At 33.9% G+C, this 20,026-nt stretch overlaps 1 protein-coding gene across 2 annotated transcripts in view; it reads left to right on the top strand.

Annotated features, from left to right (window-relative positions):
• TMEM38B (transmembrane protein 38B) overlaps window positions 1-13,304 on the top strand; it is a 47,941-nt gene extending 34,637 nt beyond the window's left edge. For both annotated transcript variants that reach the window (XM_039870632.1, XM_039870633.1), the window contains one exon: window positions 11,410-13,304. In XM_039870632.1, coding sequence (XP_039726566.1) covers window positions 11,410-11,625 — 216 coding nt within the window. In that variant the 3' untranslated portion in view covers window positions 11,626-13,304. The remainder of the gene's footprint in view (window positions 1-11,409) is intronic.
• Window positions 13,305-20,026: the final 6,722 nt, after the last annotated feature.

Below are 20,026 nucleotides of genomic sequence, written 5' to 3' on the forward strand. Positions count from 1 at the left end.
AAATTGAGAAATGCACGTCCTCTGACTTTTTCTTAGGGTCGTTTTGACCATTCTGGGTCACTTAAATTTCCATATGAATTTTAGAATTAACTTGACAATTCTGCAAAGAAGGCCAGCTCATATTTTCATAGGAATTGCGTTGAATCTTTCTTTATAGAATCAATTTGGAGAGCATTGTCATCCTAACAATATTAAATCTTCCAATCCATTAACGTAGATGTCTTCCCTTTTTTTTAGGCCTTCTTTAATTTTTTTTTTAAAGATTTTTTTATTAAAATATAGCTAACATAATATTGTATTAATTTCAGGTGTACACCATAGTCATTTACCATTTATGTGCCTTAAGAAGTGATTACCATGATAAGTCCAGCAACCATCTGACACTGGATGCAATCACAGTATTATTGATTATATTCCTTAGGCTGTACACCACATCCCCATGGCTTGTTTTATAACTAGAAGTTTGAACCTCTTATTCCCCTTCACCTTTTTTCTCTCTTTTTTTATTTTAAAATTACAGTTGACATTCAGTTTTATTTTATAGTAGTTCCAGGTGTGTACGGAGTGGTTAGACATTTGTATAATTTATGAAGTGATCCTCCTAACTAGTACCCACATGGCACTATACATAGTTATTACTATATTATTGATTATATTCCCTATGCTTTACTTTACATTCCCATGACTATTTCAGAACTACCAATTTGTACTTCTTAATCCCTTCACCCTTTTCACCCTTCCACCAACCTCCCCTCCCATCTGGCAACTATCAGCTTGTTCCCTGCATCTATGAGTTTGTTTCTGTTTCATTAATTCATTTATTTTGTTCTTTAGATTTGACATATAAGTGAGATCATATGGTGTTTGTCTTTCTTTATCTAACTTCTTTCATTTAGCATGATATCTCCCAGGTCTATCCACGTTGTCACAAATGGTAAGATTTCATTCTTTTTTTTTTTTATGGCTGAGTAATATTCCATTGTATATATGTACCACATCTTCTTTATCTATTCATCTATTGAAAGGCATTTAGGTTGCTTTCATATCTTGGCTATTGTAAATACTGCTGCAATGAACATAGGTGTGCATATATCTTTTTGAATTAGTGTTTTGGATTTTTTTGGATAAATACCCAGAAGTAAATTTTTTTCAATAGCGTTTTTAGTGTACATGTCTTATACTTCTTTTGTTAAATTTATTCTTAAGTATTTTATTCTTTTTGATGCTATAGTAAATAGAATTGTATTTTTATTTCAGGTTGCAAGCAGATGTGTAGAAATAAAATTGATTTTTGTATATTGATGTTATATTCTGTAACCTTGCTGAACTCCTCCATTAGCTCAGTAAGGGGTGTGTGTGTGTGTGTGTGTGTGTGTGTGTGTGTGTGTGTGTGTGTGTGTGTGTGTGTATGCCTTAGGACTTTCTATATTCAAGATCATATCACCTGCAAATAGGGTAGTTTTACTTCTTCCTTTCTAATTCGCATGTCTTTTTTATCATTTTCTTGCCCTGGGTAGAAGCTCCAGTACAGGGATGAATAGAAATAGAGAGAATGAACATCCTCGTCTTCTTCCTGATCTTGGGGAGAAAGCGCTCAGTCTTTCACTATTAATTATGGTATTAGCTGTAGGGCTTTTGTAGATGCCCATCATCAGATTGAGGAAGTCAGTTTCCTTCTACTCTTAGTTGGTAGGGTGTTTTCATCATAAGAGTGTTGAGAATTACATAATTTTTGATTTTCTAACTTTAATCTTTAAAGAAAATGAACATGTATTGTGGGTTTCATAAGAATAAGTAGCTCTGGTATCAAATTTTTGAATTGCAAAGGTCAGTTTTCATTGAAGGCCTAATTTGTGGAATAAAAATGATAATTTTTCTTACAATTATTGCTAGACATGTAATTCTTTATTATAGCATCTAAACTTAAACACTACATTACAAAGTGGTAATGAAAAAGGTAATTTAAAATATAATAACATAATATTGAACTTTTCTCATAATATTCCTCAACATTTTCGTAATTAGAATATTATCCCCCTAATTAGAATAATGTTTCTCAACATTTTCCTCAATATCCACCAATTTCTAAATAGAGTATTCATTTTTGACTCATTCATTTGCCTAAATTCCCTTTAGATTTATACTGATTTTTAAATGGCTTGTCATTTGCTTCTGAGTAGCCACTATGGTTTTTTTATTTCTTAGATATGAAAAATGAATTTACAAAATATACAGAGAAAAGTTTGCCAATAATTATTTTTTTTTACTTTGCTCTTTCTTGTATTATTTATATAGTCAGAAAGTTTGCATTGTGTGTTTGTTTTGGATAATAATCCAGTGTGTTGGCATATACAAAGATGCTAATAATACAAGCATAAAAGTAATGAGAGTTAGAAGGAGAACGTAAATGCCCCCGGCATTGCTTAACCTCTGGTATCTCTTGTCATCTCAACCCACTAGAAGCCACTATGTGGTAAACCGGGGGTAGTCTCACTCTTGACATGTACAGCCTAGCCCTAAGCCAAGGACTTGTGGCACCATCCCATAAAGATACCAGGAGTCTCCTTTCTTGGCTCTCAAGCCTGCCTGGCTTCTTCCACTCGGATTCCCTGCCCTGCAGATTCTGGTCAGTTTCTGCCACCTGTTTCTGCCGCCTGTTTCAGTTCCAGCTCTGCTCTGAGGCAGAAATGAGGGTGAATGTGGGGACCATTTCATCAGTTTCCCTTTTCAAATGGATCATTCCTACATTGTCTATTGTCCAGTGCCTGAAAATAGTTGCCTCATGTATTTTGTCAATTTTATGGTTTTTATGCCTGGAAGGATAGTCTAGAACCAGCTATTCTGTCACAGCCAAGGAGAAAGTTCCTCTATTCTTTCTTGATTAATCTTGTCAGAAGTTTATCTGTGTGTAGTTAATTTTGTGGTTTTGTTGTTCTGTTCAGTCATATGGGTAGAGAATAGAAAAATGATTGTAATAGAAAGAGGTGAATAAGAGGAAGTGGAGTCAAAGCGTATGAACTATTTTGAAGGAATTTAGACAGAGAGTATAGACAGGAACAACTTGGGAGAGCAGGTTGGTAATACCTGATAAAGTTGAAAATTCACACATCTCGTGTCCTAATTTTATTTCTAGGTGTAACCTACGGTAGTTCCCCAAAGTGTGGTACAGAGCCCAGTTTCATCAGGATCTCTTTAAAAGACGTTTTAGCAAAATAACATTTAATATTCATTAAAAAATACTTAGGAATAAACTCCTTTAAATTTTTTTAAAAAATCAACTTTATTGAAGTATAATTTACATATTATAAAATATATTCATTTTAAAAGTATATTTTCATGAGTTTTGACAGACTAATATACCTGTGAAACCATGACCACAATCAAGATAGGGAATGTTTCTATTTGAAATGTTTCTTGTGTGCTGCCCCAGTAAATTTCAACCAGTTCATGGCCCCAGGGTACCGCTTATCCACTTTCTGTCACTATAGATTTTTCTTTTCTCAGATTTCATGTAAATGCAATCATATAGTATGTATCTTTTATGTCTGACTTCCTTTGTACAGCATAATGTTTTTGAGATTTACCCATGATGTTGCAAATTCCTTTTATTGCTAAATAGCATTACATACCACAGTGGATTTGGATTGTTTTTGATTGTTTGAATCAAGTTATGAGTAAGGGTGCTATGAACATGTATACTTTGTGTGGACATATATTTTCATTTCTCTTGCATAAATAACTAGGAGAGGAATTGCTGGGTCATATAAAAAACATGTTTAACTTCTTACAAAATTGACATACTGTTTTTCAAAATTATTGTACCCACCAGCATTTCTACCAGCAACATTTGAGAGTTCAAGTTGTCCTACATCCTTGCTAATATTTTGATATTGTTAGCCTTTATAACTTTAGCTATTTTATAGGTGTGTACTGGTATCTCATTTTAGTTTTATTTTGCATTTCTCTGATGGCTTGAGATTTGAACATCTTTTCATGTGCTTACTGGCTATTTATATATTGTATTTTGGGCAATGTCGGTTCACTGATCAATTTTATTAATTTGTTTGAAAGACCTGACCTTTGGTTTTGTTGTTTTCTATTTTCTATTTCACTAATATCAGGTCTGTATTATTTCCTTCCTTGTATACTTACTTTGGGCTTACTTCGTTCTTTTTCTCTAAAGAAAAGATTGATAAGTTTGACTTCATAACATTTTTTAAAAAGTTGCTTGGCAAAAATACTGTGAGTAAGTCAAAATACAGCTGTCAAACTGTGATAAAATACTTGAAAATATATATCACATTGTATTCCTAATATATAACCTCTTAAAAATTAAGAGATTTATTTGTTCCTTTAAAAATAAAAAGGAAGTTATCAACAGATAATTCATTCAGAAAAGATATGAAGATATCCCTCAAACATGAAAAAATGTGAAATTCACTTATAATTTGAGAAATATTAATTAAAATAACAATCAGATACCATTTCTCACTTATCAGATTGCGAAAAATTAAAAGTCTGGCTATATAATCTGTTTATGAGGTTGGGAAGAATCATGCACTGCTGAATTTTTTATGCAATGTTTTCTGGCTGTTTTTGCATATTTGGGTTTTTTTTTTTTTTTTCAATTTTCCCCCAGCTAGTTTTGCATACTGGCATGAAGTTTAATAGCAGTTGGTCTTACTCCATAAAAAACTTGTTGGTATTTTTATTGAGATTGTATTAAATTTATAAATTAACTTAGGAGGCAGTTATATTAGAGGGAGGAAAACAGAGCGAGACAAGAGTGAGAGCAGAGCCATGAGGTTCTTTAGTGTTTAAGAGAAGGAAGATCCAGAATGAGGAACTGAAAAAAAAAAAAGTGGCTAATTAATAAGTAAGAGGAAAACCAAGAATGGTGTTAAGAAGGATGGACTGCTCAGTTGTGCTGAATACTGTTGAGAGGTGTGTTCAGGTGTATTCAGGTAGTATATTGTTGAATACAAGAATGAGGCTCATTCGAGGATACAGATGCGTGTATAAACTTTGAACAATGATCCAAACTCTCTTCTCAAGATTTGTTGTCTAAAAAGGAATATGAGACATGTACACTATACTTTTAAACTTTGTGAGGGTAGGAACTAGTTGTGTTTTATTCATCACTGCATCCCTAGCATTATATCTGGTGAACATAGTAGATTTTTAATATGTGTTTGTCGACTGACTGACAAATGACCAAAATGCTTTTTCAGAGGTCTCTCTGTATTTAATTTCTCCTTAGTTATTTATCTAAGGCTATGCTACCAGATGAACAATTCATTTACCCAGCTTATTGAAAAGAACATTTATAAAAATGGAAATCTTAAGATTTTAATTTATTTGACAGTCATTTAGGTTAATAATTATTGATGTCTGAATGAATGACATCACCAGTGAGGAAAGCGAAGAGTGACCAGAAAACCTGGTTGAATATGCCATGTGCCATCAGAAGTTTATTTGTAGAGCAAGGTGACTTTCACTGGAGGGCTTCTGGAGTAGACAGTCGAGTTACACTGAGAAGGATTGTTTGGTTTTGGGAAGCTGGAGACAAGAATATGTTCTGGGTGGAAGAGAGATTAATTATGCAAATTTTGCTTACATAGATATATTGTAATAGGCTTTGAATTATTCATGTGAAGTAGAAGTTATTTTTATTAATTATACTCTCAGTGCTAGACGCCATAAAGGATATAAAAGTACATAAGTAGTATTTGTGTTCTTAAAGAACTTAACATTATATGTCACATTTTTCTGGGCATTTTTAAAATGTTATAACGAGATATTATGTAAAGAATGTGACAGAGCTTTAAATAATTTCTTTACTTGAATTATTTTTTAGGATATGTTGTAAATATAAGATTATCTTTAAGATTTCTTTCTTTTGTTTCCTTCCCTTTTTAACTAAGAGGCCATTAAGTCAAATGCTGTTTAATTTAAGTAATAGTGCTTTTTCTTTCAATAGTTTGCTAAATAAGGAGAATTTTATGTTTTATTTGTAAAAGAATAAGGGTTCATTCCATTTGTCACTATTGTATTGCTATCACCTTGCTGAATCAAGGCCTGATAAGGGGCTGAATTCACAGAAGTCTGTCCTTGAACCTCCTAAGTCTATCTCAGCAATAATTCCTGATGCTGGTAATACTTCTCAGCTGAGTGATGGCTCTACTGGGAAAAGAGATTCTATTAAAACACTCGACTTTGAAAAATACTATAGTTCACATTCTTAGGAAATACTTTAGATACTGACACCCTTCTCTTTTCAGTTTCTTTTTTTTTTAAATGCTGTTTTCCTGACAGTGGACCATTGTTTATATCTGAATTCTTTTATCTTTTATTGGCAGTCCATGAAGTCAAGCTATGACCAAGATAATTGTGCTAGTACATCTCATTGTAACTATTTATTCTAAAGAATAATATAAAGAAATTCTTCTTAAATCTTACCGAATAATGGCATAGATTTGGAGGTTAAATTATATTTAGATTCTTCTCACTCTATATTCTTTCCAGGTAAGCACATTCATATTGTGCCTTTACCTTTTAGTTGTAATGATTTCTAAATCTATATTCTGTACTTAAATATTTCAGGGCATACCTCTGTTACTGCACTTATTCTTTACTGTTCTGTATTTACTAATTTACTTGCTTGTTTCTGACTAGCCTGTAAGGTCCTTGAGGATAGGGACTACTTTCCACATTCTTCTGGTTGCCAGGTGTAATGCACAAGCAGGTTATTTAAACCCTGTTGACAATTTTAGGCTTTGTTAGTGCTGTTCTATTTCAGATTTGCCATTCTAGAATGCGACCCTTTTGGGGTCTTACTTTAAGCCTGAGTTGTATCCCTGGGCAGTTCCACCTTGCCTAGCCTTGAACTTCAACCTGTCCTCCCAGCACCACGCAGTTGGCTGCTGAAATGTCTGCTCAGCTCTTTGGTGTCCTGGCTCTTGCTCTGTGCTAGGTTTTTTGAAATTACTTTCTATGTTTCCACAGTTTAGGGTTGGTAAACTCCTCTAGGACAGATTATGCTTGGATTTTTGGGCTTACTTCCATTTGGTTCCCTTGTGTTAGAGCTGTATTGCCCTCAAGTCTTAGATGCTTTGGCCTTCTCAGACTCTAGCCTTTGTCTCCTTAGCCCATTTGGGACTTCTGCTTTTTATTCCCCTGTGCTGGGAATGTACACATGTACTTCAAAGAAAAAGCCAGGGTGAAAGCAGAGTTCACCTTGTTCAGCTTCCTTTCTCTTAGAGATCATACTGCCGTCAGGGTCGCCCGTATTGGTCAGCCATTGTTGTTCTCCAGTGCCTTTTAGCAGTTGTTTTGTGTATTTCTGTCTTTTGTATTGATTTTGGAGACAGATTGAGTCTGATAGAAGGTATTCGGTAATGGCTGGCCTGAAGTCCATGTGCATGCATTAAAAGTTATTTTGTTTGTTTATTTTTGTTGAGGTCAAATTCATATAACAAAATCAACCATTTCAAAGTATACAATTCCGTAGCATTTAGTACATTTACAGTGTTGTGTGTGCAAGTATTTTTAATTTATATAGTGGTAATAGAACATTACTGCTCTCGTTCTTTGTCTCATTTTCATCTAATAGTATATTTTAAGAATTTTTCCAGTACAATGATAGTAGGGGACTTTAATACTCAACTCGCATCAATGGATAGGTTGTCCAGACAGAAAATCAAAAGGAAGCACTAGCCTCATATGCGACGTTAACTTGTATGGACTTGACAGAGATATACAGAGCAGTCCGTCCAAAAGCAACCGAGTACACATTCTTCTCAAGCACACATGGAACATTCTCTAGAATAGAGCATATATAGGGTCACAAAACAAGTCTTAAAAAACTTTAAGAAGATTGAAATCATATCAACCATCTTTTCTAACCATAATTGTATGAAACTAGAAATCAATTACAAGAAGAAAACTGGAAAATTCATAAATATATGGAGATTAAACAGCATGCTACTGAATAAGCAGTGGGTCAAAGAAGAAATCAGAAGAGAAATTTTGAGACAATTGAAAATGGAACTACAACATGCCAAAACTTATGGTGTGCAGCAAAAGCAGTGCTAAGAGGGGAGTTCATGGCAATAAATGTCTACTTCAAGAAGCAAGAAAAATTTCAAACAACCTAACTATACTTCAAGGAGTGAGAGAAAGAACAAATGAAGTCAGTTAGTAGAAGGAAGGAGATAACAAAAGTCAGGTAGAAATAAATAAAATAGACTAGAGACAGTAGAAAAGATCAGTGAAACTAAGAGATGGTTCTTGGAAAAGATAAAAATTAATAAACCTTTAGCTAGACTCACCAAAAAAATGAGAGAGAGAGAGGGAACAAGAACACGAACACAAATTAGGAATGAAAGAGGAGATATTACAGCTAATACCACAGAATACAAAGAATCATAAGAGACTACTGCAAATATTTAAACACCAGCAAATTTGATAACCTGGAAGAAATGAATAAATTTCTAGAAACATACAAGTTACCAAGACTGAATCATGAAGAAACAGAAAATCTGAACAGACCAATTACTAGTGAGAAGATTTTTGAATCAGTAATCAAAAATCTCCCAACAAACAAAAGTCTAGGACCAGGCACCTTCACTGGGGAATTCTACCACACATTCAAAGGAGAGTTAATACCAATCCTCAAAGTCTTCCAAAAAATAAAAGAGGAGAGAATGCTTCCAAACTCATTTACAATGCCAGCATTACCCTGATAAGAACCCCTCAGAAAAAATTACAGGTCAATATCCCTGATGAACATAGATGCAGAAGTCCTCAATAAAATGTTAGCACACTGAACTCAACAATACGTTACAAGGATTATAGACCATGATAAAGTGCGATTATTCCAAGGGATGTCAACAACAGCAAATCAGTCAATGTGATACACCACATTAACAAAATGAAAGGTAAAAAGCATATGTTACCTCAATAGATGCAGAAAAATAATTTGACAAAATTCAACATTCATTTATGATAAAAATTCTCAACAAAGTTGGTATAAGGGAATGTACTTCAACATAATAAAGGCCCTATATGACAAGCCCACAGCTAACATCATACTCTGCAGTGAAAAGCTGAAAGCTTTTTCCTCTAAGATTAGGAACAAGACAAGGATGCCCACTCTCGCCACTTTTATTTAACATAGTATTGGAAGCCTCAGCAAGAACAGTTAGCCAAGAAAAAGAAATAAAAGCATCCATATTGGAAAGGAAGAAGTAAAACTGCCTATATTTGTAGATGACATAGTATTTTATATAAAAAACCCTAAAGTCTTCACCAAAAACCGTTAGAACTAATAAATGAATTCGATAACGTTATGGCATACAAAAATCTGATGTGTTTCTATACATGAATAACTTATCAGAAGGAGAAATTAAGAAAATAATCCCATTTACAATTACATCAAAAAGAGTAAAATACCTAGAAATAAATTTAACCAAGGAAGTCAAAGACTTGTATACTGAAAACTATAAGACATTAATGAAAAAAATTGAAGATACAAATACATGGAAAGATATTTTATGTTCATGGATTAGAATAATTAATATCAGTACAATGTCCATTCTACCCAAAGCACTCTACAGATTCAGTGCAATCCTTATCAAAATTTCAGTGCATTTTTACTGGAATAGAACAAATAATCCTAAGATTTGTATAGAACCACAAAAAGACCCCAAATAGCCAAAGGAATCTTGAGAAAGAAAAAAATAGCTAGAGTCATGACACTCCCTGACTTCAAACTACATTACAAAGCCATAATAATCAAAACAGTATGGTATTGGCATTAAAACAGACACAGAACAATGGAACAAAATTGAGAGCCCAGAAATCAACCTATACACGTATGGTCAGTTAATTTATGCCAAAAGGGCAAAGAATATACAATGGAGAAAGGATAGTCTTCAATAAATGACTTTGGGAAAACTGTATAGCCACTGGCAAAACAATGAAATTGGACCCGTATCTCATATCCTACACAAAAAGCAACTCAAAATAGATTAAAAACTTGAACAGAAAACCTGAAACCATAACGCTTATAGGAGAAAAAAGGCAGTAATCTCCTTGACATTGGTCTCGGCAATGATTTTTTGAATCTGACACTAAAAGCAAAGGCAGTCAAAGCAAAAATAAACAAGTGGGACTATATCAAACTAAAAAGCTCCTGCACAGCAAAGGAAGCCAGTAACAAAATGAAAAGGCAGTCTACTGAATGGGAAAGAATACTTGCATACCGTATATTTGATAAGGGATTAATATCCAAAAATATAAAGAATTCATGTAAAATAACTCAGCAGAAAAACTAAATAACTCAATTTGCAAATGGACAAAGGACCTGAGTAGATTCTTTTTCCCCAAAGAAGATATGCAAATAACCAACAGGCACATGAAAAGATGCTCAACATCACTAATTATCAGGGAAATAATGCAAATCAAAACCACAATGAGATATCACCTCACACCTGTTAGAATAACTATTATAAAAAAGACAAGAAATAACAAGTGTTGGTGAGGATGTGGAGAAAAGGTCACCTTCATGCACTGTTGGCGGGCAAATGTAAATTGGTGCAGCCACTCTGGAAAACAGTATGGAGGCTCCTCAGAAAATTAAAAGTAATACTACCATAGGATTTAGCAATTTAACTTCTAGGTTTTTATCCAAAGAAAATGAAAATGCTAAGTCAAAAAGATATATGCACCCCCATGTTCATTGCAGCATTATTTACAATAGCCAAGATGTGGAAAGAACCTAAATATCCACCAGTGGATGGATGCATGAAGAAAATGTGGCATTATACAGTGAAATATTATTCAATCAAAAAAGTAATGAAATCTTGCCATTTGAGACAACATGCATGGACCTTGAGGGAATTATGCTAAGTGAAATAAGACAGAGAAAGCCAAGTATAGTACTATCTCAGTTTATATGGAATCCAAAAAAATTTTAAAAAGCTCATAGATACGACGAAGAGATTGCTGGTTGCCAGAGGCAGCGGGTGGTGGAGGGCCAGAAGGGTGAAGGGCTCAAAAGATGTAAACTTCCAGTTCAAAAATAAGTTATTGGGATGCAATGTAGAGCATAGTGACTATAATAATATTGCATTGCTTATTTGGAAGTTGCTAAGAGAGTAGATCTTAAAAATTCTCATCACGAGAAAAACATTTTTTTTGCTTAACTATGTATTGTGGTCATTTTGCAGTATATTCAAATATTGAATCATATATTGTACAACTGAAACGAGTGTAATGTTATATGTCAGTTATACTTGAATAAAAAAAAGAACATATTTTGCAGTTTTTCTTTTTTTACTTTCCCCTCTCAGTTTTGGAAAGAAAACATTTGTATTTAAATTCAAAATTGAACTTTTTTTTTTCCAGATAACCATGATGATTACAGAGACTGCTACTATGCCTTTTTCTTCTATTGAGGATACGCTGAGTCGGATGCTGTTTGGCTGGCAGCAACAGTTCTCATCATGTGAAAAGAAAAATGAAACAAAATCATCTTTCAATGGTACTGGTTCATCGACCTCAAAACCTATAGCTGATACTTCAGATAAAGTTAAAAAGAAACATACTAAGAAGACTGAATAAATTTACTTGATGAGTTTTAGAAGGCAAAAATTTTTTTTCTTATCTACCTGTCAGATTGTGATAAATATTTCTATGTAAATGATGTGAAATAAAGATTATATATAAGGAATGGAGGTGACAAAAAGAAAGAACTTTTTTCTGTTTCAGGGAAACTATCCCTCTCTGGATTGTAATTCTTGAGTGTTAGGAGTGTATCATGTGAAATCGTTTTTCTAAGTTATATAGAAATATTCTATTGTGATTATTTTATAGTTTTATATTGATAAAAGCTAGTTTTTTTTTTAATGTTAGAAAAAGTAAATCTATTATCATTGTAAAATTATAAAAAGTAAAGCCTTTTTTTAAATTTAGGTGTTTTCATACATAGTTTTTATTAGAATCTATTTGAGCTTTAGTTCAGCAAAATTAAAACTTTTCTTTTACATTACCATTATAATTTCTAGATATGGAAAACAATTCCTGTTTAATTTTGAGCACTGGAAACAGTAAACTTTAAATCGCTTTCTATTATGAATGGAAATAAATTACTAGTTTATATTTCAGATGTAAACATGTATTTTTTGTGTACATTGAATGGAAATATCTGAAATTTTGTTAGTTTTTTTTCTAGTAGTATTTTTCAGTGAGAACAGTATTAGCATGAGTCTCGAAGTCTATTTCATACCCTTGTTTATACTGTTTTTTTTTCCTCAAAAGAAAATCAAGGGTGTAATTTTGAATAAATTACTTGTCCCATGTTTTGCTTTGTAAGTTTCATTTGAGGAGTTTATATTTTTTCTCTCTCCTTAAAACATTTGTTTTAACTGTAGGAGAAATTATTATTCTCAACATTTCACATACTCTTCTTTCTGATCTTGGTTTGAATTCACTGATGGTAGTATCATATTAATGGTTCAAGAAAAAGTATTTCAGTTAAAAATTTCCCCATTTATATCACTTCTAATAGGAGCCTTTTAGTTTTCTTTTTGAAATGTCTTTCTAGTTTGCATATGTTTATGTTAAATTTTAATACATATGTACATGTATTGTTAATTTTATTTTAAATTAAAACTAATTACCCTTATGTGAAAATGCTTAGCTCTAATGAGCATTGTCCTTGGGCCTTTGGTAGTAACCAGCTAAGCAAGAAGAAACAAACTGAAATCTCATATGGTAGAATGACTTTAAGTCTAGTTTCACTTTCTTGCTTTATTTTGTAATTTAAAAGTCCAGTTATAACTTTAAAACTCTATGACTGACACGATTTCTTCTATCCAAACCATGAATCTGCTGCCTGCAAAGATTTAATATTTATTTGTAATTTTTGGATGGCTAAGAAGTACTCACATCACATTCAAGTTAGAAGGTTTTTTTTGTTTATTTTAAAACATTTTTAACAAATAGAAAGACCAGCAGGGACTATACTTTTACTTGTTAAATTATTTTTTTGGGAGGGGGGTTAGGACCTTTGATAGCCTTGGAATGCTAAGAAGTTTATTTTTAATATTGTGACAGAAGGCATTAAATATTTGAGTTCTTTATTATATTTGATACTCTTGTAGTTGACTTTTCAAAATTAACATGTTACTAATTGTTGACTTGGTTTTGAAGTTTGGTTTAACTATAGTTGAAATTGCAGAAATCCTGTTTTACACTTGTATTAAAGACAAATTTATTAAACTAAGTTAATTTAGCACCAATGAAGTATTACATTATTTTCTGTTTTTTTCTATTATATTTTACTTGAGTTAGAAAGTCAGAACTCCTCTGGCGCTTTGACTGATGTAGTATCTACTCAAAGATTACTGTCCATGTGGGATATTGGTACAAACTATTAATCTATGCAAGCACCCCGAAACCTTCAATTCCGGGTTCTTAGGGAAAAGCTGTACTGGGGAACATGGCTTAGGTCTGAAACCTCCCACCCTGAATCGACGCATGCTGCTCATGGAGACTTGACTGGTTTTGCAAAGCAGATCGTTAGACTCCTTGCCAAACATGTAGCAAGAACCTGGGCTGTCTTACCTCAGTGATCTCACCCTTCAGTGAAACAGGGCCAAATTAATATCAAACTCTTGATTGGTTAGATTAGTCATTCTTCCTTACTGAGGGTGAAGGGCTGGGGAGGGGCCAGATGCGTGGAATGGGTGGATTTCAATGGAAATTCCAGCTTCCCTATAGGCAGAGACCAAAAAGTGGGGAGATGAAAGAAGAGGGGACATTCCTTTTCTAGTGTATTTTTGTCTGTTCTTTTAAGGCCTAACACCATGCCGTGAAAATCTATTTCAGATCACAAGTTGATTGCAGTTGAGTGATATATTGAAAGTGGAATGTGTTCGAAAATGCCTTCCCTGACTGCTCTCTTGGAGTTTACCTTCCACTGATGGAGAGACATATAAAAAACAAATGTGTTCTTGCAGTGATACTAAAGGTTGTGGAATAAATATTAAGCAGGACACAAGGATAGAAAGTGAGGGAGCAACACTTTATACTGTTATATAAATTAATTATTCTGTTGTTCAGCAAGTCACTCAGGCCTAGTTTTTTATTCCGCTTCTTGCAAATCATTGTACTTGTTATATATGTGGTCACTGTTTCTTTGTTTGTGCTACAGATTATATGTGAAAGGAATTTAGGACTTTTCTATATATGTGTATTTAGGGCCTTTCTGTGGCCAGGCTTGACCTTGGTTTATCACAACTCTAATATTTAGAAGGGATGGCACCTAAGAATATGATAATAGAAAATATTTTAAACATGAGATAAAAATTCTCTAAGGCCAGTGTAGGTATGGGATTGGTTGGGAAAGTAGAGGTATATAATCCAAATGCATATTTGCGACAATGTGGACTAATAGACCTTAGATTAATTTTCATGGCAAACTGTCCAATAATCCACGACAATACTTCTATACTTGAGAAGATTTAATTGGGATCCAAAAAAAATTAAAAAATTTATATATCGAGGTTATTATCAGCAAATAATGATTTGGGGGGCGGGGGGAGGGTGTCAGGGAGGTGTAGGAGGGTCTCCTGCCAGACAAATTTAGTAACTTCAGATGTATTTTTACTCCTACAGAGTTGTAATATTAGTGAAGAGAATAAAGTTGATAATGGATATTTTATATTTTTATAAATTAGTATTATCATTGCAAAGTTAGACTTAAAAATTCAGTCCAATCTCAATAAAAATAGACTGTAGATTGAAACCTTCCTTGGAATAATATGAAATGAAAGGAATCTACTACAGTGGCTGATAAGCAGCATTGTTACATTGACATCTTAATGAGCTGTGAGAGGAAATACATAGCATCTTGATTAAATTTTCAAAGGATGTTAGGTGTTATGAAAGCCTGTGATGACAAGAAAAATTTATTTAAAGGACTAATAGTATGCTTGGAAAATGATTCAGCTTAAAACGTATGTATACATCTGGGAAGAATTATGTAAGTTTCAAACTTAAGGAAATACACATGCATTTTGAAATAAACTTTGAATATCAAAAATTAATGAAACACTAGCATGCTATAGTCTGTATTTTGAGCAGCCTGACATTTTGGGGGTTATGTTACTGAGGAAGAGGGAGTAATTCATGTTGGAGGACAAATAGTACTCTTCCATGACTACTGGCTTACTTTAAAGGACTGTTTTGAAAAAAAAAAAATAGATTATGTGAAAATGTTTTTAAAACATTTCACAGAGAAGAATCTAGTTAATTTATAGGTGAAGCCAGAGTTGTACATAGTTTGGAGTACAAATAATGTGCACCAGTCATTTCCCGTGTGTAATACTTCAATCCCACAAGCCAGTGAGACGAAGTAGGGGCTGAATCGCACTGTGTATGTATGGCATTCTGACTTGTGCATTTAAGTCATTCTGTCATTTCTATCACTGCACTACTATGCCAATTATCACATTCACAGTCTGTGTCTGATCTTTCATGTTCTCTGTTGGATACAAGTCCTCAAAAACTCACATTTGCAGACTGTATTATGACAAATTTTGTGGTAATTAAATCCATTTGAACACAATCTTTTAAAAAAGTCCCTACTCCCTCCTTCCAGTGTGGTTGTGTGTTCAAGGGGCTTCAGGTTTGATCCTGCCTCCTTATCTTGAGCAGTTTTATTAATGTACTCTTAGGAAAGGAGACTTTGAAGCCAAACTGTCTAGAATCTAATTTCCAATCCCTCTTTTAATCAAATCCATGGGATGTTAGGCCACCCTGGGGCAGTGGGAATGGCACAAATTGAGTTGATGGGAAAGATTTGAGTCAATAGGTGGTGGGGCAAAGCAGTTGAGAAATGGGGCAGAAGGTATGGGCAGCAGGAACAAGGTTAAGGGTTTCCTAGGAAGAGATTAGACTCCTGGGTCATACGCCATAGAGTTGTTTTAATTTCCTAATAGACCTCAGCAGTAGACCACTTAACACTACCTTCCAGCACAGAAACCTTAGAACCCTTGTTCCTACTTCTTCCTTGGTGACTACCTCTACAAAGGATCATACTTAAAGCCATTCAACATAGTTTTGCTAATACTTAGTTTTGCTAATAAGCCTCTATCCGAGAACAGGAACTCACTTAAGAGATTATTTTTAGGAAAAGGAAGATCTGCTTCAAGGTGACTTTTAGTCCTTGACCAAAATGCAGCTGACAAATTGTTGTTGAAGAGAAAACATTTAAACTCTGACGGGGCACTCTCCTCAGGAGGCACCCCACTACTTAAAGGAGACAGACAAGTTCAATTCAGTCAAGGATGTAAGGAAACTGGCAAGGCAAGTAACCTTTATTAGAAACAGTAACGTTTCTTCAAATGAACATTTATCACATTTGCATTTAAAAATTTTAATTGAAGTAGAACATTCAGAAGAGTGCACAAATCATAAGTATCTTGTTAAATGATCACAAAGAGAACACACTTGTGCATTTGTCCTAGTGTGTCTGACTTGTACATATTATGTTTGTGAGATTCATCTATGTCATTTTGTGCAGCTTGTAGTTCACTTATTTTCATTGCTAGTATTCATTGTATGACTACATCTCAATTTGTGTAGCCAATCCATTGTATTGATGGAAATTTAGATGTTTTTAGTTTTGGGCTATTACAAGTATTACCGCTATCAGTATTCTTTTGCATATCTTTTGGTGCACAGGTGTTTCGTATATTTTTGTTTTGTATATTCTTAGGAGTGAAAGTGCTAGGTCATGGGGGAAGAACATATTCAGCATTTGTAATTAGTTTCAAAAAGTTTTCCAAAATAGTTGGCATTTATCTGGCTTGGTGTTCCTGGATTGGGTAGCTGACATTAATTTTGGGGAAATTCTCAGTCATTATTACTTCAAATACTTTTTTGGTTCCTTTCTTTCTTCTTCTGGTATTCCCATTACATGTACATTATCTTTTTTGTGTTTTTCCCACGGTCCTGGGATAGTCTTTTTCCTTTTTTTTTTTCTTCAGTCTTTACTCTCTCTTTTTTGATTTTTGAGGATTCTATTGATATATCCTCTAATTTAGAGATTCTTTCCTCAACCATTTTCATTTACTAAATAAGCTCATCGAAGGCATTCTTCATTTCTGTTTTTGATCTCCAGCATTCCTTTTTGGTTCTTAGGATTTCCATCTCTGCCTACGTTGCTTGCCCATCTGTTCTTGCATGCTGTCTACTTTATCCATTACAGCCCTAAGCATATTAATTATAGTTATTTTAAATTCCTGGTCTTATAAATTCCAGCATCCCTGCTATGTCTGGTTCTGATGCTTGCTCTGTCTCCTCAGATTGTGTTTTTTGACTTTTGGCATTCCTCTTAATTTTTTCTTGATACCCAGACATGATGTACTGGGTAAAAGGAACTGATATAAATAGGCCTTTGGTAATATGGTAGTGAGGTGCTGGGGGAGGGGAAGCATTTAATAACCTTAAGATTAGTCTCAGTTTTTTAGTGGCTCTAGAAGGTGAACTTCACAAGTGTTTCTCGTTTTTTTCTACTCTCTTATGTGGGACAGGATGGTTACAGTGGGTTGAAATTGGTGTTTCCCTTCCCCAGGCCAGTTAGGCTCTAATAATACCCCAACGGTTTAAGCTGTGGTTAGTTAGTTAGATTCTTCTTAGGGCAGGCTGAGTTAAAAACAGAGTGCTCTGACTTATTTCAAAATGATTCTTTTTCCTTTCCCCCTGCTGGAAACCCAAGGGATTTTTTTTTTTTTTTCCTGAAATTTGCTGTGCGAATCTGTCCTGCAAGTAAACCTCACAACATTGTGGGGCCCACTTATGACTAGGTACCCTGCAGTTTTTAACTCTGAGTTGTCCACACTGAGCCTTCAGTGATTTGTCAATTACAGTTCAGGTTTTCCTTCCTGGCACTGCTTTCTGCTTTCATCGGCAGTTTCTGATGGTGAGTCTCTGCTTCTGTAAACTGCCACTGCCTGCATTCATATGCCTCTGCAGTCTTATGTCAGAGAGTTGCCCATGACCTCCCCTTTCTTATGGATCCAAGAAGAGTTGCTAATTTTTCAGTCTGTTAGGACAGAGTGGCAACTTCTAAGCTCCTTATATGTGGAACTGGAAATTGGAACGCCCTCATTTTTTTAATTGTGGTAAAAAACAATATATGTAACATCTTACCCATTTTTAATTGCATAATAGATGGTATTAAATACATTCATAATGTTGTGCAGCCATCACCACCATCCATCTCCATAAATGTTTCATCATGTAAAACTGAAACTCTATATCAATTAAGCAATAACTCTGTATTTCTGCCATTCTCTAGCCCCTGGCAACCAGCATTCTACTTTGTGTCTCTATGATTTTGACTACACTAAGATCCTTTTATAAGTGGAATCATACAGTATTTGTCTTTTTGTGTCTGGCTTATTTTAGCATAATGTCTTCAAGGTTCATCCATGTTGAAGCATATGTCAGAATTTCCTTTTTAAGGCTAAATAATATATGTCATTGTATGTATATACCACCTTTGCTTATTTATTCATCTGTCAATGGACTCATGGTTTTTTTTTTTAGCTATTGTGAACAGTGAACAGTGCTACTGTGAACATGGATGTACAAATATCTCTTTGAGATCATGCTCTCTATTCTTTCAGGTATATATCTAGAAGTGGAATTGCTTGATCATATGGTAATTCTATTTTTAATTTTTTGAAGATTTGCCATTCTGTTTTCCACAGTGGCTGTACCATTTTCATTCCCAACAATGGTGCCTAAGGGTTCTGATTCCTTCACATCCTCATCTACATTTATTATTATTATTATTATTATTATTAATTTTATTATTAGTTACAGTAGCGATCCTAATCAGTGTGACATAGTTTCTCATTGTAGTTTTGATTTGCATTTCCCAAATAATTAGTGATGTTGAGCATCTTTTCATGAGCATATTGTCCATTTGTGTATTTTCTTTAGAGAAATATTTATTCAAGTCCTTTGTCCATTTTTTAATTTGGTTGATCTTTTTTGTTGATGAATTTTAGGAGTTCTCTCTGTATTGTGGATATTAGTCCTTTCTCAGATATATGACTTGCAAATATTTTATCCCATTCTGTGGGTTGCCTTTTACTCTGTTGATACTGTGTTTTGATATACAAACTTAAAAAATATTCATGAAGTCCAATTTGTTTATTTTTATTTTTGTTGCCTCTGTCTTTGGTGTCCTATCTAAGAAATCATTGCCAAATCCAATGTCATGAAGTTTTTGCCCTATTTTAAGAATTTTATAGTTTTAGGTGTTATATTTACATCTTTGGTCCCTTTAAAGTTAGTTTTTATATACACTGCTAGGTAAGGGTGCAGTTCTTTTCTTTTGCATGTGGCCATTAGTTTGTCCAGCACCATCTGTTGAAAAGACTGTCTTTTCTCTGTTGAATGGTCTTCACACCCTTCTCAAATGGGTTTTTTTTTATAAGATGGCTCTTATTTTGCTGAGGTAGTTTCCTTCTATTCTTAGTTTATGGAATGTGGGTTTTTTTTAATCAAAAAAAAGTGTTGCATTTTGTTGCATTTTTTGTTTCTGCATCTGTTGAGATGTTCATGTGTTTTTTTTCCCCCCTTAATTCTGTTAACGTGTATTATACATTGAATACTTTTCATATGTTGGACCATCCTTGCATTCCAAGAATAAATCCCACTTGGTTATGGTGTATAAGTATTTTATTATGCTGTTGATTTGGGAGTATTTTGTTGAGGATTTTTGTATCAATGTTTATAAGGGACGTGGTCCCTTTTTTTCTTTTTGCTTGTAGAGTTGTCGTATAGCTTTGTAATCAAGATAATGCTGGCCTCAGAGAATGAGTTAGGAAGTGTTCCTTCTTCTTCAATTTTTTTTTGGAAAAATGTGAGAAGGATTGGTATTAGTTCTTTTTCAAATGTTTGGTAGAATTCACCTGTGAGGTCATTGGGTCCAGGACTTTTC

The sequence above is a fragment of the Pteropus medius genome, unplaced genomic scaffold, assembly GCF_902729225.1.
Source record: "Pteropus medius unplaced genomic scaffold, Ma_sr-lr_union100, whole genome shotgun sequence".
NCBI classification, from domain to species: Eukaryota; Metazoa; Chordata; class Mammalia; order Chiroptera; family Pteropodidae; genus Pteropus; species Pteropus medius.